This window comes from Neolamprologus brichardi, chromosome 2 (assembly GCF_056152115.1).
Source record: "Neolamprologus brichardi isolate AB-2024 chromosome 2, ASM5615211v1, whole genome shotgun sequence".
Classification (NCBI taxonomy): Eukaryota; Metazoa; Chordata; class Actinopteri; order Cichliformes; family Cichlidae; genus Neolamprologus; species Neolamprologus brichardi.
Window position 1 is genome coordinate 23,750,358 of NC_142105.1, and position 21,314 is coordinate 23,771,671.

General features: G+C 41.5%; 3 protein-coding genes across 5 annotated transcripts; all 3 read right to left on the reverse strand.

Annotated features, from left to right (window-relative positions):
- Positions 1-37: 37 nt before the first annotated feature.
- On the reverse strand, positions 38-10,658 carry zgc:66447 (SLAIN motif-containing protein-like). 3 transcript variants are annotated; one of them, XM_035912664.2, is made up of 9 exons: positions 10,245-10,658; positions 9,224-9,886; positions 6,378-6,514; positions 4,665-4,784; positions 3,334-3,474; positions 2,868-3,194; positions 2,596-2,739; positions 1,339-1,636; positions 38-1,074 (listed from the first exon to the last, which is right to left on the reverse strand). In XM_035912664.2, exons 2-9 carry the CDS (start codon positions 9,880-9,882, stop codon positions 1,020-1,022), a joined length of 1,881 nt encoding a protein of 626 aa, XP_035768557.2. In that variant the 5' UTR covers positions 9,883-9,886; positions 10,245-10,658; the 3' UTR covers positions 38-1,019. The 3 variants fall into 3 exon arrangements, with proteins under 3 accessions (XP_035768557.2, XP_006781638.2, XP_006781639.2); XM_006781575.3 differs by having other exon boundaries at positions 9,224-9,891; positions 10,245-10,657; XM_006781576.2 differs by lacking the exon at positions 10,245-10,658 and adding an exon at positions 10,096-10,166 and having other exon boundaries at positions 9,224-9,891.
- A 3,007-nt stretch (positions 10,659-13,665) lies between these two features.
- tmsb1 (thymosin beta 1) lies at positions 13,666-16,555 on the reverse strand. Its single transcript, XM_035911278.2, has 3 exons — positions 16,410-16,555; positions 15,378-15,492; positions 13,666-14,123 (listed from the first exon to the last, which is right to left on the reverse strand). Exons 2-3 carry the CDS (start codon positions 15,478-15,480, stop codon positions 14,083-14,085), a joined length of 144 nt encoding a protein of 47 aa, XP_035767171.1. The 5' UTR covers positions 15,481-15,492; positions 16,410-16,555; the 3' UTR covers positions 13,666-14,082.
- Positions 16,556-17,305: 750 nt separating this feature from the next.
- Positions 17,306-20,731, reverse strand: LOC102800214 (solute carrier family 25 member 53-like). Its single transcript, XM_006781574.3, has 3 exons — positions 20,639-20,731; positions 19,959-20,245; positions 17,306-19,826 (listed from the first exon to the last, which is right to left on the reverse strand). Exon 3 carries the CDS (start codon positions 19,817-19,819, stop codon positions 18,938-18,940), a length of 882 nt encoding a protein of 293 aa, XP_006781637.2. The 5' UTR covers positions 19,820-19,826; positions 19,959-20,245; positions 20,639-20,731; the 3' UTR covers positions 17,306-18,937.
- Positions 20,732-21,314: the final 583 nt, after the last annotated feature.

Genomic DNA, 21,314 nt, shown 5'->3' on the forward strand with positions numbered 1-21,314 from the left:
ATTTAACATGCATGGATTAAATATGACCAGAAGTGCATTTAGAGTTTCAGGGTAGACTTTATTAATCGTTTTCATAACAGCTCCTAATTATTCAGAGGCACTCTTCATGAGGGTGCATAGCTGACTAAGGCAGGAGGCCATTTGTGCATAAACATTTGTTATTAGTGGGTTTCCCAACGACAGACACTAAAATTGAAACGTAGATATGCAGTAAAAATGCTTTGAAAACTCTTTAACAGTACCTTTACCAACCTAAAATTACTTTTGGAATTAAGGAATTACAGCTCTAATGCACCTTGGCACAACCCATGTTTTTTTTTTTCCTTCTTTATGATAATTCGTAAGGGCAGTGTGGTTTGCAGGAATTGTGTTGCCGTGTAAGCAAACAGCAAAACACAAATACAACACAAATCTAAAGATAATTTTCACTATGAACCACTCAAACATCCAGAAATCCAAAGATAATTGTAGGGAGACATGAAAGTTTTCTCATATTGCAGGAATGAAGAGAAGGCATTTGGGCTCAGGGAAAAAAACAAAACCAAGCATGCAATACTCAGCACCTTCATCTAGAGTAAGTCACAGATAATAAACAGACTGGCAAAATCTTCATTTAAACTGTCTTCATATCAATTACATCAACAGAACAGTAATACACCCCTTAATATTCCAGCAGTTTCTCACAAATACCATAGAAAAATAAGTAAAGTTGACACAAGCATATCTTCTGGAAGCTCAGATTTGGTCCATATTAACAAGTCGAGTGTGCACGTGTCTTCTTGTCTGCCTACACATCCTCTCTTTGTGTGGGTTGACAGTGTTTCATGCGAGGGAGAGAGATTAACTACAAATCCAGTGCAGCCCAGCGCTCCAGTCTGAAATAAGGTGGGGGGGGGGGGGGGCAGAGGTTGTATGACACATTTGTGAACACAGTGACTGTTTTTCTTTGTATTTAGAGGTAACGGGGAGAAGTCGGGGTGATGTTTGCAGCAGTGAACATCCTTCATTGCCAGGAGACCTCAGTAGCAGCCATCTTTCCAGGACTCATCTGAGATTTTGGCCATGCCCAAAGACCTGTCAATAAAAGAGGAGCTTAGTCTCAATTCACAGAAGCAACCAAGTATCTATAGCTTAATAGGAAATACTCATCATCTCACCATTCCTTAAATGTGCACTACTACACTGCACTGTTTTTAGTGCTTAGTTTGCACACAGACTGAAAGCATGAGCTGTGTGCAACCAAGAGCAGTAGAATCCTAACTGCAGTTCACTTTGCAGCTGAGGGATTTCCTGAAATTACACAGAGCTCCTTTAAGAGAGTTTTTTTGGAGCACTCACCTCCTCTGAGGCTGTGAAAGTTTACTTCTAGTGGAGGCTGAAGACGCAGCCTGACCTCGTCCCACCCCGGGCCTCCCGGTTCCAACTGAAGCCCTGCCGGGCACGTAGCTTCCTCCATTAGCAGAACCTGGCGAATGGACCCTGCGGCTCCCTCCTGCCTGTTGTCCTTGGACAACTGGTAGGCCTCTGGAAGTCTGACGACCACCTGCCAAAGAGCCCACGGGAGTGACGGCTTTAACTGGAGTCCGCAGGGAGAGAGGAGACTGGCCACTGCTTCGCAGCCGACTGCAAACCATACCTTGAGTGACAGAACCGAATCTCAATCCAGATGGCTTCGTTAAGACAATTTCAGTAAATAAAAGCTACTGTAAGGCCATTTGTTGTACACAGATTGTAGACAAGCTTAGCGAAACAGTACTGAATTATCAGAGTAGTGGTGCAGTGATGTAGCAGGTGAGTGGAAAGGAAGTTACCTGGGGATGTCAGGGAAGAGGGTGAGGAAAGAACTGTGGAACTGCAAGTAGCTGTGACCAATAGTGTATACCCTTTTTCCATTAGTACCTACTCGGATCGGCTTGACGCAAACCGTATTCCATTACAATTGAGTACCACCTAATGTGCATGGGGTCGTTATAGCAACATGGGTAAACATCCCGTGACATCACTTGTACGCGACACGAGCTTTACAACAAAGTAGCACCTCGAGGTGATGCTATACCTGCTGCTTAGTCTGTGGCTTTTCATCAGACTCGTGGACCGCAGTGTCGTTTCTTTGTAGCCGTTTTCCTCATTGGCGGGTTTTGAAAAGGAAACTTCATGAAAAGTTTCCTTTTTATGATGTAGACCCTCCCATGACTCTTCAAGTGACGCCGCTGATTAGCCAATTGGTGACGTGCAATCTGCTGAGGTCACATTTGGATGTGACCTCGTAGATCGCTTGGAACCCCAGCCGAGTAGGTACTAAAAAAGTACCAAGTATCCAGTGAAAACCTATAGATGATGGCTTGTATGGTACTGTCAGAGTTAGAGTGATAAATAATAGAATATATGAATTCCTAAATAAAAACAGGCCCTGTGCTGCAACATTGCTCATGATCTTCAAAGACATATATATTGGTCAAACTCTTCCTGTGATCATGCAGAGGTGAAGATCAGGTTAAATTGTAGGATTAAAGTGACACCACAAAGAGTTATCTCTAAGGAAATGTAGGACAAAGTATGTTAAGGAGTGGTGGGGACCAGGTGAGGAGGGGTTACCTGTGGAGGGGGAGTGAGTCAGGGGAGACATGCGGTTGCCAGAGCTCTGGAGGTTAGCCTCCATGCTGCGGCTGTTTCTGACTGCCTCCAGGGAACGTAGGCTGGTGCGGGGAGCCAGATTAGGCATGCTGTGCCTCAACTCCTCTGGAACCACACACATACACACACACACACTTAACTACAATCAAATGTATATTGTCACAACAGAAGAATCTCCATGGCTGTTCCTTGTCTAGAGTAAAACTGCTTAAGTATCACTGGTTATAGCCTACCCTCACTCTTTGCAAATTTAAGCAGCTCTGCACTGGGGCCCTGGAGAGACCGCCTGGGTCCTTTTGTGCGTGGGGCCCTGAGATGGCTGCTGTATTCCTGACCGTGGTTAGAAGTCGAGGGAGAGAGGCACCGTGGTGAGCCTAATGGCGAAGGGGTGAAACGATGCCGTCGCTGGGGCATGGAGAAGTCATCCTCTTCATCTTCCAGGCTGTAAGTGTCAAACTCCTGGTCGCTGTACGTACCGCCCCGGCGCAAGGACTGCAGAGATGCTGTGGAGCTGCGGCGCGATGCAGATGCTGAGCTAGAAGCACAATCCTGCCTCAGACCTGGAGCCGGAAAAACCAGGTCAAAATGAAACAACTTAAAAGTCAAGCAAAACTCAGTTTTTCAGATGAGACTCTGACGTCTAGAAATGCAAATAATCAGCTGATGCCACTCAAAATGCTATAACCTTTCTACACTCACTCTCTTCCTGTAAACGAGCCATGATCTGGACGTCTGTGAGATCCTGCAGCTTGTATCCCATTGAGATTGAGTCATCTGATGTGCTGAGCTCGCTGTCTATGGAGGACTGGGAACTTAGGGCTGAGGGCATGCTTGTGACGCCTTTAAACAAAGCAGAATACCTGTTAGAGTAAGCTGAATTACACAGATATAGACAGAATACTAACCACAGCCAAAACCTCCTACTTCCTTATGACTCACTAATACAGCACAATATTTAAATTCTTATGCATAATGATAGTGGCAACTTTAAACATGACATTAGCTAATCGGCATAAAATCAGGCTGATAAAAATGGAGCTTTGTGAGGTATAACTCCACAGACCCAGGATAATGCATGCAGTACTACCTTTCATCAAGATCACAAAGTAAATATGCAATTTATCTAAGTGGGCCCACAATTTTAGAATTAACAGTCTGACATTAGTTTGTCTCCCCACAGCCTGTTCTACAGCACTGGTCTATAAAGCCCAGTCTGCTGATGATGCCCTGGGAAGCTGTAGCCAAAGTTCAGCCTGACACATGCCTGATGAATGCGAGACGACATCACCCAGCAGCATTTGGTTATGTAAAAAGTCTGGCATTAGATAGAATCACCACACATACTCCAAGCACTTTCGAGTTCACGCAAAGATTTGTTATTAAAGGAGTTTCCACAGCAATACTGACATTGCTGGGCTGAAAAAACTGTGAGAAATGATGTGCAAAGCAACTATTACAACTGCAATCACATGTTCAAGGAACAAAATTATGCATACCATACATATTACATATGTTAACACTGTCATTGTGTGTCTGTGTGTGTGTCCCGCCGAGGAGCACAAACAACATACACTTTACATAATTACTAACCATATTCCAAAGGACACCAGTGTTATCTGCGGGGCACACCTTAGTTTTAGCTTATTTGAGGCTCAGATCAACTTGATTTAATTTAATAAGAGAAGTTAATATACTTAAGATAAGGAATTAATACCATTAAATAACCAAAGTGACTGCTGTACACAAATGTAGTGTGGACAAATGCCCATCGACTGTTTCTGACCGTATTTGCAGATTTTATCCATAACAGTTATTAAATGAAATAAACATTTACAGAAACCTTTGAAGAATGGTTTGCAGCGATGTAAAGTATATGTAAAATAGCTCAAACATGCAAAAATGCTAAAGCAGTCCTTAAAATTAACCAGTCAGACCGCTGTGAGACCCACATCCTTACAGTAACTGATGTTATTCTCACTGTTGTGTTGTAGGGAAAATGAGAAGCGCTGTGTGTTAATGTCATGCCATACCTGAACTGCCACAGGTTAGTAGGGATTTGTTAGTTGATTTGTGGTACCCAGGAGAGATCAGGCCTGAGCCCGCCGAGCCCGCCTCTGATGGACTGCTGTACATGTTCCTCCATCGAGATGCTGCGGGCGACAGGACAGGAGATATCACATGTTCTCAGGAAGGAAAATACACCATTGCATACACAGTGTGACATTATCAAGTTACTTGTAAAATGTCCTCAGAAAAAGCTCTCACAATAGTTAAAATTTCTCAATTAAATTCTTGTTTTGTTTGTTTGTTTTTTTCTTAAAAACTTGATTCATGCACCTCGCATGCTAAATGACTTGTTCTGAAGCTTGAATGATCCAGGTGGGTACGTGGCCTGGTGCTGGCATTTAAAAACACGAGCTGTTCCGGGAGGAAGGTAATCCAATCCCACCCATGACTTCATGTAGTCATTCAGCCTTGGTGTGAATAGCTTTGTTGTTCAGGTTTTGCAGCGTGTAAGTTGAGGGAGCTGCTCGCAGGTTTAATAATGAATGGGGTCTTTCGGATCAGATGCAAACTTCTATCCACACTGAAAGGCGTAGTAAGATTCACAGCAAGTGTTTAGGCTTTGTTATACAGCCCTGTGCACAGCAGGGGTAAGCAGTAAGTAAAGTTGGGGTGCTAAATGTGCTGAATGACGTGCCTGAACCTTGGTTTAGGCCTAGAATTTCTAATGCTTAATTTATTCTACCACCGTTCACAGTTGTGTCCGTCTGCTTTGGTATTTGCCTACACACTGTTCTCGTGTAGTCTACCAAAACCCCAAATGCACATTGCTCGACGTGGATGACGGTCAAACGTCAATTGGTTAACAAGTGAGCCAGAGCATGATAGTGAAGTTCACCAGGAATGGGAGAAGTGTGGAGAAAAGAGTAAGAAAAGTACAGACAGTGACTGCAGTGAAACTCTTTCACTTCAGCTGTCTGCATGTTAAAACTTTGCTCTTCTCCATAGATGGCTGGTGAACTAACAACAGCATAAGCAAGTATTGCCCACAGACCGGTTGTACCACATATTATTGACACAGCACCCATCTACCAAACTGCAGGTAGATTGGCAGGCCCGAAGCTGCCTACGTGCTGCTGAACCATAATCTAACCATACGGCAGGGATACAAATCAAAGACCATCAGATACTAATTTTATTGAATAGGCAAAGCTCTTTTGCTTAAAGTGTTCAACAGCGTGAAAGATTGGTAATCTAAGCATTGGCACCTGAGGGTGAATAGAGTGCTGCAGAATAAGGAAAGACCTTCTGTGGTTAGCAGAGGCTTTAGACATTTTCACATTTTGTTATAAACATAAATATGCGAATAAATATCCCACTCCTAAATTTTCAAGCCTTAATTTGTCCAGAACAAGATGCTTGCTCACAAATGGCTAACTAAGACTACAGAAATTATGGAGGACATTAAAAGTAATCCCACTGAACACAGTTCAGCACTGGTGATGGTAAAGTGGTTGTTGTTGTTTTTCTATAGCCTAACATTAGTGTTTTACTTTTGGTGACTGCATTCCCACAGGCTCTATTTTCTGCAGAAACTCTAAAGCCATGGAAAAAGGGTATAGCTAACTTCTGGATCGGCCCTACAAAAATGCATTATCCATGCAGCACTCTTAAGAAAAACAAAAACAAAAAACAAAGTAGACTTTCTTCAGTTATAGTAAACTATCCTAACTGCATACTCTGGTCCAAGCGACTGATCAGAGTCCGGCAAGCCATCTCGGTCTCGGGGCTGCGATGGTCAAGGACCTGCCGACACCACTTCAGCGGAGAGTCTGGCCCTGGATCTGCTACCTGCTTTTTAGGAGACACATATAACCTGTAGAGAAGCAGCACACAAGAGAAAAACATATCACTAAATGTGGGAAATGAAGAGTAGTGAGAATAAAGAAGTCAGTCTAATCCTTCTCATATTGATCATGCTTTCATGCTGCAGTGTTTGCCAGGATTTGAGAAGCAGAACATTTAAATAGGAGCAAGCTGGAGATTAGTGTGAACTGCTGCTGTGTGAGGTATGCAAGGTAAGAGTGGATGTGAAAGCCATGTAAAACAGAATGGGGGGTTTTTCTTCTCAGATTGCACATGATATGCTAACGCCCAGCCACTCAGTGTTTTCCCCAACAGAAGGACAGTATCCTGCAGCAAAGATCCCACATCAAACAACCAGGCTGTTACTGTGTGTTTGACTTCAATGATGTAATCAAAGCAAACAGTGAGTGGGAAATCATCTCAAGCAGGTACTTGTGAACATCTTTATCACAGCTTAAGCCGGAACCAACCTTGAATTTACATTTGCCTCATTTCCTTTTGGTTAAATGCAAAATTCACATCCAAAAGACGCCTAAAACACGGAGTCAAACTCAGATTAGCAGCTGAGCAGATGCGGATGGAACAGTTTTGTGGCTTTTAGTCCCACTATGATTTTGAGCAATTCTACAGCATGAAAAACACATGAAAAATATCCACTAAGGACAAAAGTGTCAGCCAAAAATGAGTTTTATGCAGCTGCAGTGTCAGACGCTTCCTCCGTGATGTGTCCAACGTTGCCTTAGTGAGAGCAAACAGCCATTTAGTCACCACAAGCTTTGAAGTGGCTGATCACATGGGCTGATGCTTTGAGTCGGATACACAAAAGGGCCCAAACTGACTGGTTCTGGACCAATCAGCTACAAATCATCTTCCCATTTGGGCAAACACAAAAGGACCCCATTTCCCACTGGAATGAGCGACAATGCAGGAAGCAATATTCAGGTCACACGTCCTGCACAGAGAGCACGGCTTCTCTGCGCAGGGAGAGGAGGGGAGGGTGATACTTAGTAGAAGCACAAACCCGCTGTTTGATGCAGAACAATGTTGTTTGCTTTTGATCCATTCACAGTGCGGTTTTGCTCAGTGTTGCTATTGCCATTTATGCAGGACACTGGCAACAGCTGCTGTAACACAATGTTGGTACTGAGGAGTCTCTTACACTTTTAAACCAATCCTGTAATAACTGTAAATAAACCCCAAAGTGATATTATAACAAAACATATTCAGCTGTGTCATATTTATGCTTTCACAGTTGAGTGTCAGCGTGACAAGTGCAAGTTAGGAGGACTGAAGCCAAGGCCCCTGAGCTTTATGAGTCTGAACTAGTTTTTTAAAACAAGTAAACAAAAATGCCAGAAAAAAAAATTACCCAACTTGGTGAATTTCCATTGCAGAATTCAAATGTTGTCCCAATAATATGGTTTTCTTTTACTAATCTTTTCACAAAGTAATGGTTCAAAACAATAAATATAAAAGTACTGCAGTAGCTGCCTTCTGGTTTGGCCCCCTGTTCTGGTGTGATTACACAGGGTGGAAGGGGGGGCTCAAATCACATGCTGTGCAATCCCAACCAAAGTAGTTCAGCCACGCGGGCCCACTCAGCCCAGAGCAGATCAGATTATGCTGCTGTTTAGGATTACTTAATGTTTTGGCTATGATAACCCCACAAAGCACATATGGAATGGCTAATGATGTAAAACTGAAAATAAGTCATGAGTGGTCTGGCTGTTAAATCCCCAGATCCTCAGTTGCTAAAGTGAACACAATATGGTACCTGTTTAGGACAATACTGTGAGACAGAATGAACACTCATGTCTAGACTGATCTCCTGCATAGCCCCATATTAATGTTATTTTTAGGTAATTGCTATGAGCCAATTAAACAAGACAAGTAAAGGTCACACTGGTTCAAAACAGATCAGGCTTTAAAAAGGCTGAATATTAATTACATGCAGCTATATCCTTTTTATTCTGACTGGGTTAAGTCAAATTAGTGGTCTCTTTTTTAATAAACAGGATAGTCTTTCACCTGATACAAGACCTTTTTTTATTTGTGCTTGATTCAAAAAGCTAGAACTAAAAAAAAGAACATCCTTTGTGTTTGACTAAGCTGTCAAACAGGTAGCAGACATGTCACTCGAGTCTGAGAACTCAAGGTTAAATCTGAGACAAAAGAAACAACTCCCCACTGACTCTGCTTTCTTTTACTTTCTCCTAATTGCTCCTGAATATTTTATGCCTTGTCGAAATGCTAAGAATCTGTATACTTTCTCTCCTGCTTACAAAAAGATAATCGGAGCAGGTGTCAACTTGAGCTGTTAAATACACTTTGTTTGTGTGGGATAAGAAATAACCACAGTTTCTGCATCAGCTCAGAATAGAGTCTAATTTTAAACCCGAATAGCTTCATGCTACAGTCACTGCCCTGTGGGGGAGTATCACACTGAAGAATTCAGAGGTTAAAATGAAAAGGCACAAATGACTCATGTGGCTAAAGGGGCTCCTCTACCTATAGACTGAAACTTTAAATGTGACTTCAGAGCTCAGCTTCCCCTGGAGGTAACTCTTCGCAGCTGCTGCTGTACGAACATCACTTTTTATCCCCGTCTCAGCTGCATATGTTTAGCCACACAGTTAAAGCCACAAATAGATGCCTGCTGTACCCAAACAAGTGGGATCAAAACACAACCAGAGAAAGCATTGCCGATAATGAGACGTACCAGCTCTCCTCGTCCTCTATGTCTGCACACTCATCATCCAAATCTAGGACATCCACTTCATCCAGTGCAGTTTGGTCCACCCCTGAGTCGCTCTCTGCAAGTGTCTCTGACTCATAACTTTCCTGAGACGGGCTCTCCGGCGTCTGGCTTTGGCCCTGACACTGTGCTGCTCCGTTGCTGCTGGTCAACTTTAGGAAGCCGCCACACAGACCCCGATCCTCCTCATCCTCATCATCCTCTTCCTCCAGCCTGCTAGCCACAGGCAAGGGGGACATCTCCTCTCCACTGCTGCTGTCCTGAGGAGGTGACAGCATCAAGTCCCTGCTGTCCAGCTGGCTGCTGCTGTGCTCCAATCTGAGGTGGGAGTTTGTCACCTCTTCACAAGCCAGCCTCTCGTTGATGTTGACAGCAGCTGTGAGGTTACTGTTTGCTCCTCTGTGGATGACGGTCTTGCTTCCCCTGTTGCGCAGGGTCTCATTCTGGACCTCCAACCTGCGCACAAGCTCCTGCAGCTTTCGGACCTCCTCCAGCTCCACCCCTGCCAGGTCTTGACCTCCCTCTCCTGCCACCTCGCACCCCGGCTCGGAGTTTTCCGTGAGGCCAGTCGGACTACCATTGTCAGGCTGAGGCACCACGCTGGCACTGTCCGGGACCACCATGCTGCTGCTCTGATAGGAGAAACATTCAGTTAACATTGTGGCAATAAAAACTCTAAATGACTACAGCCATTAAGCTAGGACCTGGTGGCTCCTGAGCAACACAACAGCAGTTCAATGGCGTAAAAGTGACCCAAACACATATGTTAGCGTTCTCTGACTACTTCCCAAAGCTTTCAGTACTCGGAAGCACGCTAGTTCCCTGTCGCTTCTCACTTTATTTATGTGTACATGTATGTGTACACTACGAGTGCATCCTTGCAGCTGCGGCTCCGTCACACCTCTTATATCTCTTCAAACGTTAACATTTGAACTCCCTTGGTTACTGTTAGCCAGCTAGCACGCTATCAACAAAACAAACGTACCGGTGACTGAGCCGTGTTGTCCCCTGCGAGCAGATGACTGAGCTTGCCCGCCACTCACAGCTCAAAATCCCCCGTGGACCAGCACAAGCGCATGAATGAAGAAGCTAATTACATCCAGGTGAAACGTTCTACTGCGTGATGATAGTGATTGTCGAGACGGTGCAATAAGCCTCTGGAGTTATCTTACTGAGCGGCGAGCTAGTCCATGGTCTCTTGCTGCTAGTGCATCACCGCTAGCGTTTACCACATCGCTCCCGCTAACTAGCTTGATTGTGGACTTTAGTTAGCTCAGTGAGGAGACCTGCAGCAGCGCTCGCTCCTCCCTCTACTGGTTTTCCTGTTGTTTTAAACGCCTCCACGAGGCAGGACATGGTACTGCAACAACCTCATATTATTATATATTGTAACCACTGGGTGTCACTGTTTACACAATGCTGCATTCAATAACCGTACTTAAACGTCTGTTATGCAGTCTATGGGTGCCTTACAGCACGTTATACCAAGAAAGAAAGCATAAAGTGAATAACTGTCGACTCCACTGCTGTTGTTATCGAATATTTTATCTACGTAGACAAAAATACAGTCTAAGGATAGAAACAGAAAATGGAGCAATACATGTTTTAATTAAGAAAAGCATGCACAAGTATAATGTACTCACAAAAATTTAAACCTTTAATTTTTTAAGTTCTACTTAAACTATATGATCTATGTAGTATACACCTCTTATCAGTCCCTTATTTTTGGCTGAATTATTCCAGTATCTTTGCATTTCGCACCATTACGCATTAGTGATGGGATTTCTGGCTCTTTTTAGAGAACCGGCTCTTTCGGCTCGAATCACTAAAAAGAGCCGGCTCTTCAGGTTGTTTTGTTGCTTTAATTAATTTATTATTAACAATAATATAAAATTATGCACAAAAGGAATTACTAATGTAAAAAAAAGTGGTTTTATTTATATATGTTTATATATAAATATATACAGTGGCCTCTAGAGACAAAACACTTACAAACTCCAGAAAGCACATACAAACTCCAAAACACATTTCTAGCGTTAACTGAACTTCCAAAACAGAGCTACCTAGATCACTTAAATTAAACAATTGAAAGCATATGTGTATTGTTTGTGTATTTATACACAAGCACTCATATATATTCAAATAATTTAAAAAAAAAAAAGTTAATTTACCTGTTACTACCACACACCAAATCCGGTCGTTGGTACTTGCTGGCTTGTGTAGCCTCTAGGTAACAAAAGCTCAACACTGCACCTAGCATTCTGGAGCACTTCTGTTGTGTTTTGTACGTGTTTTGGAGTTTTTACGTGCTTCAGGGTTTGTACATGTTTTGAAGTTTGTATGTGCTTTGTCTCTAGCGGCCACCGTAAATATACTTTTATTTATTCACTCCACATAAAATGTAATAAATAAATCATATAATACAAAAACTAACTAGTCACAGTTCAACTTTTAACTATTTAAATTTTCAGCTTTTTCCTTTTAAACAAATTTAAAATGAAACAACACAATTAAATATAAATTAAAATATGAAAACAAAAAGAAGATGCACATTCTCTGTCATATAGGCCTGCATGAATAAACTTTCTGAATCCTTTATCATCCGCAACTGAAAATAGTTGTGGATGATTACTATACCTTTCTAATGTGAAGTTGTTGCCCCTGGCTCTCTTTCTCTCTCTTTTCCTCCGCTCTGTTCCTGTGCTACTGCCAGTGTAACTATGGCCCCTCCCCCCTCTGCCCAGCGCAAAGCCCAAGGCAAGCAGAAAAAAAGTGCGAGAGAGAGGGTGAGAGAAGGAAAAAAAAAACCCACGGCTCGCAATAAGGAGCCGGCTCGCGTCGTTCACGTCAAACATCCGGCTCTAAGAACCATTTCGTTTGCGACCGACACATCACTATTACACATAGAAGTTTGTTAAATTCAGAGCAATGAAAAATCAGAGGTCAATTTCTTGTATGTGTGCGCATATTTGGACCATAGAGATTCAGCCTTTTTAGCTGTTAAAAAAATACACTCTTATAGCACCAGAATGATCAAATGCCTTTTAAAAGATATCAGAAATTCTGTGTTCTGGATCTCATCTGCTGATGAGAATTTTTACATTTATATATCTTAGATATCCTTATCTGCTTATACAAATCCTATGATAATTCTGCACATGTTCTAGACTGTTTTGTTGTAGTCCTAAGTTTCTTATCAAAGACAGATCCTGACAGATCTAGGAAAGAGAAAACGTGCATACCATCATCCCTCTCAAAAGAAGCCTAATTTATTATTCATGATATTGAACAGGTTTCATTAAAACACAATGGAACATGTAAATCTGCACGACCTTTAACAAGTATAGTAAAAGCATTTTGAACAAAGTTAGACAGCGTAAAGTGTGTCTTTGCTCTCAAGCATTTGTGCACCACTATATGAACATGTCCCAGCAGGCTTGCTGCGGAAAAACACAGACTGCACTATCTTAAGCAATCCACACACACAGGAGCCTGGTGGAAAACCCCAGTCGATGAGCTGCGTGATAAATTTGTGCTTTCCAAAACATTTTAAAGGCAGAATGCAAATAATCTAATTTTAGTATCCTGACTATACATGCATAGAGACAGTGTAAATGATGCCCTGCACATGTATGCTAAATTCCAGTATCGAAAGTACACTTTTAAATGTGAACTAAAAATCCTTGTTGGCAATCTGCAGTGTGCCCACACCTACTGCTCGTTCACTCCCTTTGTTTCTGCAGGCTTAAACCTGTTGTATATCTAGCTGAGGTATCTGGAATGAAATGTTGCAACCCAAAAGAGGCTGAATATGAATGTTAATAACAGAATGATTTTCTTAGTCCTAGTCACTCCAATAACAAGAGGTTGGCTAATAATATTTTGGTACCAGTATTGGCAGTGAGTTTCTGTGTCTTTCACTGCCTTAAACCCTCATTTTCTTTATTATGCATGCTGAAAAAAAAAAATCCTAAAATGAACCTCAGGCTTTATTGTATATTGAAAAATTAACTGCAACATTGCATGTAACTGTAAGTGCTGACAAGAAAGGAAAGAGTAGATGTTTTGATAACTGAGCACTCGTGTCCAAGTGAGCTTTTAAGCATCAGGTGTTGATATCTGTTTACACAGCCATTTAAATGATATGTAGGTTTGCTTTTATGCATTATAAATTTTTAATTTTCAACTAATGTTTCATGCTTGTTTGTGTCTTTTCTCTGATGCTTTTAAATTCCAGCTTCTTTCCAAAGTTTTTATTTAAACAAGCCCATCATATGCATTTGCTTTCCTCTAATACTTTATAGAATATTTTTCACATTCACCAGTTAAAGTTTTTTTTAATGGAGGTGCCAAGTTGCTCAAATAAGTTTCATTGGTTTAATTTTTAACCAAGTAACTCAAACAACTTTTTGAACATTTTTTTTTATTAAAAACAATATCATCTTTTATGTCCTTTTTCCTAACACATCCTGAATGGCACCATTTACAGGCATACATATGGTATAGCAATATAACATGATTGATGGATTTCCAATGCTGAAATTATGATCCCCCCCACCCTCCCTTTTTTGCTCAAGTCTACACCCTGTATAATGTTTATCATGCCCTGTTCAACCCTTTTCTACACTGCATTGCAAAACAATAAAATGCATCCATTGCCTTAATTTAATCACAGACAGATCTTTCCCCATAGCGTCAACCCAAACAACATTTCAAAGCGAAGACAGCGTGGCACAGAAAACTGAGGCAGAGGTGGGGATGGTTGGGCTTGGAAGACGAGCAGGTAGCGGGGGTCGACTGAAGGAGAGGAATCATGGCTCTCTTCAGTTTCCTTGCTGCATGGCTTTCTTCTCCGCTTCAATTTCTGTGAGGAAGAAAGAACAAAAATTTAAAATATTACCAACCATAACCCACTTGCTGTATTAAGCACAGAAGGCTATAGTGAAGCTCCCACTGAGTGTATTAACCCAACTCAAGGAATGTTTGTTAGCTAGTCAATTCACTGCAATTCTTCATGCACAAAGAGACATTCTGTCTGTACTGCATTACGGCAGTTATCCTGCTGCTGTCCAGTTAACACCCTTTGAGTCATCCACTCATTTCTATAGATGGCGTGGTATCTGAATAGATTATCTTCATAGCCACTTTCTGTTTGTTGCAATAGGCGTGACAGAAATGAACGAACAACATTTTCATATCACTTCCACATTTTCCACTTTCAACTGTGAATGCATCGTCACAGTAACAGATAGATGAGCACAACATTACGACACGAGTGCTCACATACCTCTGAGCTGCTCCAAACTTTCATTTGCCACAAAACAGAGCTAAAAAAATGTGGCCAATTCAATCTCTCCCTGTAGCTCTACTTTACAGCCAGAAGTGCAAACCACTTCTCTGGATGAAGATGATTGTCTGTGCCTAAAGTCCAATTTTTGTCCTAATGAAGCAATGAGAAACGTTGCTGTCTGGATGGCAGCACCGCATATCACATATCTAAAAAAAGGCTTTAGAACTCATAAAAAGGCCAGCATGCACCGACAGCGCCACCTGCTTCTGAGCCTCTTCTCTCATATAGTAGCCACAGCTGTGTTCAGATTAAGAAAGATTGAGTTAGACAGCAGGGAGCTTCACAGCCTCAGAGGGGAAGGATGGGCATTTTGACACACTTTCATTCTCCTCTTTCTGCTGCTGCATGTCACGCCAGAGATGAACACTGCTTTTTTTAATTTAAAAAAAGAAAATAAAAAAAAAAACACAAAAAAAACCACCCCACACACCATTGTGTAGTTTATGATTGGGGTTTCTGTTTATTTGCTCTAAAATTTGTATTCTTCCACTCTTAGTGGTAGGTTAGAGTTTCAAGAGTGGAAATATGCGTGTGTTTCTTCCTTCCAGGTTGGTGCTAAGTACAAGGTCTCAGGTAGTTGGGTGTGGTCCTTGTTTTGCAATATTTGCAGTTACCTTTATTTAAAAAAAAAAAAAAAAAAAAAAAAAAAAAAAAAAAAAAAAGGCAGGGAGGAGTTAAGCCAACCAGTGAGCCAGTGTAAAGGGGAAAGGTGAAAGTAGTAAATGAGAGGCTTGTTTGGAGCACATTTCTTTTGTCTTAAAGACCTACCCTCCTTTGTTGGAAGGTGGTTCTTTTCTTGCGTGTTAGTCTTCTTTAGCTTTTGCTTGTTGAACTGCTCCACTTCCTGGTTGACTGGGTTGCTGTCGCTCATTTTGGAGGAGTTCTATAAAACAGAAAAGGTTAGATTTAAGAGAAGAATTTGTGTGCTTTCAAGATCTGACTGACATGCTAAGATCTTGTCTGCAGTGCATGCCCATACATGTACACAAACCAAGTTCCACCTGACATGAGAGAGAGAGAGAAAAAAAAAAGGGTTATGTGAACCATGCAGTCACCTGAAACAACAAGTATCTGTACCTCCATCTCACCACGATGAACTAACGTGATGTAGTGTTTAACTGGGTGGCATTCAAATGGCTACAAATGGCTCTTGTTAACAGAGAAAAATGGTGCGTCTGTGCACTGATTTGCATTTATGTACAGTTATTAAAGAGATACGGAGAATTTTACACCTGTGCCAACTAAGCAAATAAGATTAGAAGCGCATGTGCGTTGGAACAAGTTTTATAGGAACTTAATATTTCCAGGAGGACTGAAGTCAGGGCATAAATACTGCAGTATTAGGAAATTCAGTGACCTATCCCATTAGGGGAGCGTCTGTCTTCTTTGCTGTCCACACCTATAGACCGCACCGAATAATGGGTGCATTTTTATTTTTAACACCACCCTAGGGAAATGACCCCTTAAAGACCATGCTGTGTAGGAAAAGTAACCTTAGGTAGCCTGATAAAGACTTATAGACAGCCCTAATCTGCGGGCAGAGAAATGAGGCACTGTCAGGTATCTATACACACCCTGCGCCATAACTGGAGTGACTAACACACCAGTGAGTGTACTAGAAGAGCTACATAGCTACATACCAAAACGTTGCATAACGTATTTCATATTTTAATACACAGCACATAAATAATCACTTAAAATAAACATTTCGTTCGCATTTTTTTCTTAGCAATTAAGAAAAAAATAATTTATCAGCAGGCTAAGACAGCTGGAAAAACAAAACAATTTAAAGAGTTTTACCTGGTGCAGGACCGCGTTGCAAGACAATCTTTAACAGGTAACTGTGTGTGTGTGTAATCCGTGCAAAGCCAACGGTTTAAATAGAGACAACACGCCCTTGTGCACGCCAACATGGACACCGGTCCTCTGGCTCTCATTGGCTCCCAAAGCTCAGAAGGCGAATTTTAATTGGACACTCTTGATGTCTCACCGCCCTCTCAAACCTCCTTAAAAATGATATGTTGGGTCAAAGTTCTTCCCATGCAGTGTTGCAGTCGCATGATGAATCCCTTCACGTATCCGCACGTTTAGATGAATTAAAACGGACACCTATTGTAGGTGATGTGATGGATTTCACGTTTTTCTCTTTTAGCACAGTACCATCTAGTGGGCTACAGGGTTATGACAAGCCAACTTAAAAATAATCATAACAAGAAAGGGAAAGAAACCAGTTAAAGTCGAATGACTGTAATTTGTTAATGCACTTGGAGGGAAAACGCCTATACTTTCCAGTAACTGTTATTTTGTTTGGCAGTAAATAGGGGAAAATATGCTGTTTTGACAGTCAAATACATGTTCTTTTACTGTTCTACGCTGTAAGCAAATTATATACCTTCAGGTGAAGCAGCCGCATGCTCTTGGGGTGTGTGTGTGTGTGGGGCACCTAGCTAAACAAGAGGCAGCAAAGAATTCTTTTCCTGATTCATCCAGTCGGGATGTGTTTGGACATTTCCACAAGCAAGAGCAGGAAAATTCCTCAAAGGAAGGCCCCACTTAGCCCTGCCCCAAAATCTTCTTGCTGTCAGGAAACAGTGCAGTAGTGACTGAAACTTAGCTTTATTTTCTTACAGTCAATTTAATTCATAATATGTATATGATGATTCATGGTCACCATATATATTGAGACCATACATGACTTAATACCTTGGGGGTTTTTTTCAGAAGGAAATTGTTTATCTTGCAAAAAGACGGCAATCCACAGATGTAAACAGCACATAGATTTATGGGGTCTTATGCTAAGGATCAGTATAAAAGGATCATTTAAAAAAATAAAAAATAAAACAACAGGTGAGTTAATGAGTCACAGTAGGTTGTCCTCGTTAGCACATAAAATGCCCAGAATAAAAATGACATTTCACACAAACAAAAAACATTCAAATTACCTTTTTAAAAAGTAAAACAACAATGATTATTACCTTCGATCATTGGCTACAGAAAGACTGACAGTCCTGAGGAAATAACAGATTACATTAAAAAGTGTAAGACTGAATATAATTCAGTATAATGCCAGTGTTTTACACTGAACTACAACATAACTCCCTCTGTGCACAGAAAACCTGTTTCATAACACATAATAATAGTACCTCACAACCTGCAGTTTGCACTCTCGTCAATGGGTGTGCGTGGTCAAGCTGTACCTGGCTGATATTAACAACTTGCTTGTTGTAAATGACCTCATAGAAGCATAGAAAGAGGGAGTGACCTTTTTTAAGTAGGACAAGCATAAGTCAATGTGTCAGCCATAAGCAGACTAAGCAGCTGGTTGCGGGCTCCCTCACCAGCAGGGGGCCCCCAAGAGCATTTGAAATATCACATAATGCAGGTTAATAAATGTCAAATTTTTGTGATATATAAGTTGTATTCATGAAAGCTAAATATTTTTGATACATATATTAATAAAATGACAGGTTAATGCTACTGGTTTGATCACTTTCACTGTCATAGCTGGGGTATGTTTATGAATTAATATACTTTTCTGCCATTCTGCACATTTTAAAAGCAGTATGAACAGTCAGCTGTTTTGAATTTACAAAAGTTAACTTGGTTTATTTCTTTCCACTACACTAGAAAGGCATGATTATATATATGTATATGACAAATGATCAAACATGGACAATTCATAGATAATTGTGGCTACGCTGAAGTGGGTGGTTGATGGGCCCCAAAAATCTAAGACTGCCCCTACAGAACTACATTGTGGCTGTGTGATGACATTACCGGCAGTGCACAAAGCAACCAACGTGCTGAGTATTGAGATAATCCTAATTCTCAGGTAGTAGAAAACTAATCTGTGTTTCTGACTATATTATGGCATCTGTTCTTTAAGCCTGGCTGGCTTACAGCATTTCTTGTTTTCTGAGTCTTAAGCAAAATTTCTTTCCTTACAAAACAATAAAAATTCAAAGCATATGTGACTGACAACTTCATCAAAGGAGAACTATTCAAACCCATCTCTGAGACCAGAAGTCTTAGCAGTGGTGCTGTCAGCTTGGTAGCACATTTTGACACAGAAAATTAGCTTGTTAGTATGACTGCATTTTCTTCACTCACTGCAGTAAACATCAGAGAAGCGCAGGTGGAAGTAATATATTGAATAATTGTTCAAGTTATAGTTTCAGAGTACCGGAATGGCTTGTGGTAGTTCACTCCCACACTATAAAGGCTTATCAATACATTTTTTTCTTGCAGTTATAAGTCAAAATGTCTCCTGTGAACAATATCAAAATTGAATACACTTTTGTGGATAAAAATGTCTGGAGCACGTATCTTCAGCCTGATCGTTTCTCCTGCCTGTCATAAATGGCAGTGGTGAGTCCCCAAGTGATGCACGACCTCAGGATAACCATGGAACCTCCTCGATACAGTAACGCCAAACTCCGATTACGAGATTTCCAGAGCAGAGCCCAGCATGCTATGACCCCTTTAACGTCCCCACCTACTTGTGACTGCATGTTTGCCACAAGCACAGAGAGTGGGTACAGAGTCAAGCTGACTGCCACTGATATCACTGTTCCTGAGATGAAAGAGGAGGCCATTGGTGAAACCCCATGCTCCGCCACAGCAACACACACAGGCCCCTTCAGTCCAAAGTAGAGGGAGCTGCCGAAGGCGTTGCGGGCTGCAATGGGCAGGAAGGCTCTGTAGTAGCCTAAAGCTATCCCCTCTGCCTTTAGCCTTAGAAGGACGCTCTTGAACGAGGGTAGACGACTGTCATTCTGGCTGTTCTGCAGCACATTCTGAACGCGCTCAAAGGGCGTAAAAACCACGGCTTCTACAACACCTGCCCCAAACCCTGCCAGAGCAGGAAGGGCCTTGGCAGAGATGACATTCTGGGATGACAGAGGGAGCTGTCGGAGGAGGGTATCCTGGAGGCCAAAGAGCAGTGTGCCGTTCAGCGTCCTCATCACTAACGGTGGAGCCACACCCCTATAGAGCTTCACAGGGCCCTCTCTATAGAGCTGTGCCACTGCCTTGTGAACTGAGGTGTTGTGGATTTGTTGACGAAAAACAGTCTTATAGACAGGAAAGACGATAAGGGTGGGAAGGGTAGACAGCAAGCTGGAGGTTCCTCCATGCAAGTAGCTCTGGAAATGAACAATTAGGTTGCCAAGTGCTCCTTCTTCTTGTTTACTCTCAGAACCGCCGGCCATTATTCTCCTTAGAGAAATTAAGCAGATCCAGTCAGGCATGCACAGTCAGTTATAAGAGAAAAATGAATGAAAAAGCCATTTACAACACTTAGGTTAAAAAAACTCAATTTACAGTGTGTGATTATAATCATTTACTTACTCTGTCAGCTGTCTCCACCAGAAAAACAATTTGTTATTTTCCACAGTTCATTGTAGGAATGTGGAGGCAGAATAGGTGCGTTGTTATTGTATTTTCCAGTGCTGCATGAGGAGAGGGTATTTCTGCTTGTGCCTGTAGTTACCACAGATGCTCCTCCGATAAGCGGTCCACAATAGAATTCCTTCTTCTTCTTCTTCCATTTTTAAAGGCAGCCTGCATCCAACGATGTTGCACTACTGCCATCTTCTGGGTTTTACTCCCACATCACTTCTATATCCTTAGATCCTCTTGATGAGTCCAGCATTAAACAAAAAATGAAATATCTTTAATTCATCTTCTTTCATATCATATCTAACTGCAATATACCCATACACTCTAAAACCCCCCAAAAGGCTTCAACCATGTTTCCTGAATACAAATGTCAGATTTTTCTGTATGATTGTATATAAACTTTTTAAAAATCTTGACCATTTGATAAAAGACTCGTTGTATTCCACTTTAGGATTAATGTGGTTATAAAAATTAACCACCACATTATCCCTCTTGACTTCCGTGACTACTTAGTCCCCCCTTACATCCACCCACCTGATATTCTTCTTATCTAAACTATGGCATGCTGCCTTAACAATAATCTGAATCCTCTCCATCTTGGACTTCACATTTGATTTTGCATTTATTACCTTTGCAGTGAATGTCACCATCTTCCTCTATTTTCCTTTGAACCATTTCCATTACTTGTTTCTCCCCTAACCTGGGTCTGCAATGGGATTAGAGAGCAAGGCGCACTGAGCGTTGATCTGCTGGTGTCTGTGACTGACCCCGCCCCCTTTAGAATAATCATTGGACAAGACGAGCTACGTCACGACACAATGGATTGGTTGTATCATCTGTCAGTCAATACCGCCTTTTCCCCCCACCGAGCTTCGGGAGAAGGGTGCGTCCCATGAAGAAATTGTTTCCGGCAGACTGATGTTCCACGGAGTTTTATCAATGCCAAGCTAAAATATTTTAGCAATTTTAAGAAAATATTTAAGTTACTAATCCAATAACTGATAACGGATGTATAAAGAACCTCATCTTCCCTTTCAAAACATAAATTTATCAGCAGACTCTACACATTGCAAGAATGTATCTGGTGGGCAAACAAACAGCCCTCTATATTTGTATTACATTAAAAAATGGCATCACAAAATATTACGGTAAAATGCAGGAGTAATATAAAATAATACAAAGTATCCTTGGTTACTAAAAAGAATAAAATAAGCCAGGTTACAGAAAAGGGGACATTGTGGAAATTAGCTATAAGCTACATCCAGTCTAATTAAAGTATTGTGCATTAGTGCTATGCCATACTGC

Bases quoted from the DNA above. Each gene is read 5' to 3' on its own strand.
- LOC102800214 (XM_006781574.3), bottom strand. From the start codon at position 19,819: ATGGCCGGCGGTTCTGAGAGTAAACAAGAAGAAGGAGCACTTGGCAAC.
- zgc:66447 (XM_035912664.2), bottom strand. From the start codon at position 9,882: ATGGTGGTCCCGGACAGTGCCAGCGTGGTGCCTCAGCCTGACAATGGT. The intron at 4,785-6,377 runs GTATGCAGTTAG...TGTCGCCCGCAG, and splicing joins GATCAGTCGCTTGGACCAGA to CATCTCGATGGAGGAACATG. The intron at 2,740-2,867 runs GTAGGCTATAAC...GTGTGGTTCCAG, and splicing joins TAAATTTGCAAAGAGTGAGG to AGGAGTTGAGGCACAGCATG.
- tmsb1 (XM_035911278.2), bottom strand. From the start codon at position 15,480: ATGAGCGACAGCAACCCAGTCAACCAGGAAGTGGAGCAGTTCAACAAG. The intron at 14,124-15,377 runs GTAGGTCTTTAA...TCTTCCTCACAG, and splicing joins CCACCTTCCAACAAAGGAGG to AAATTGAAGCGGAGAAGAAA.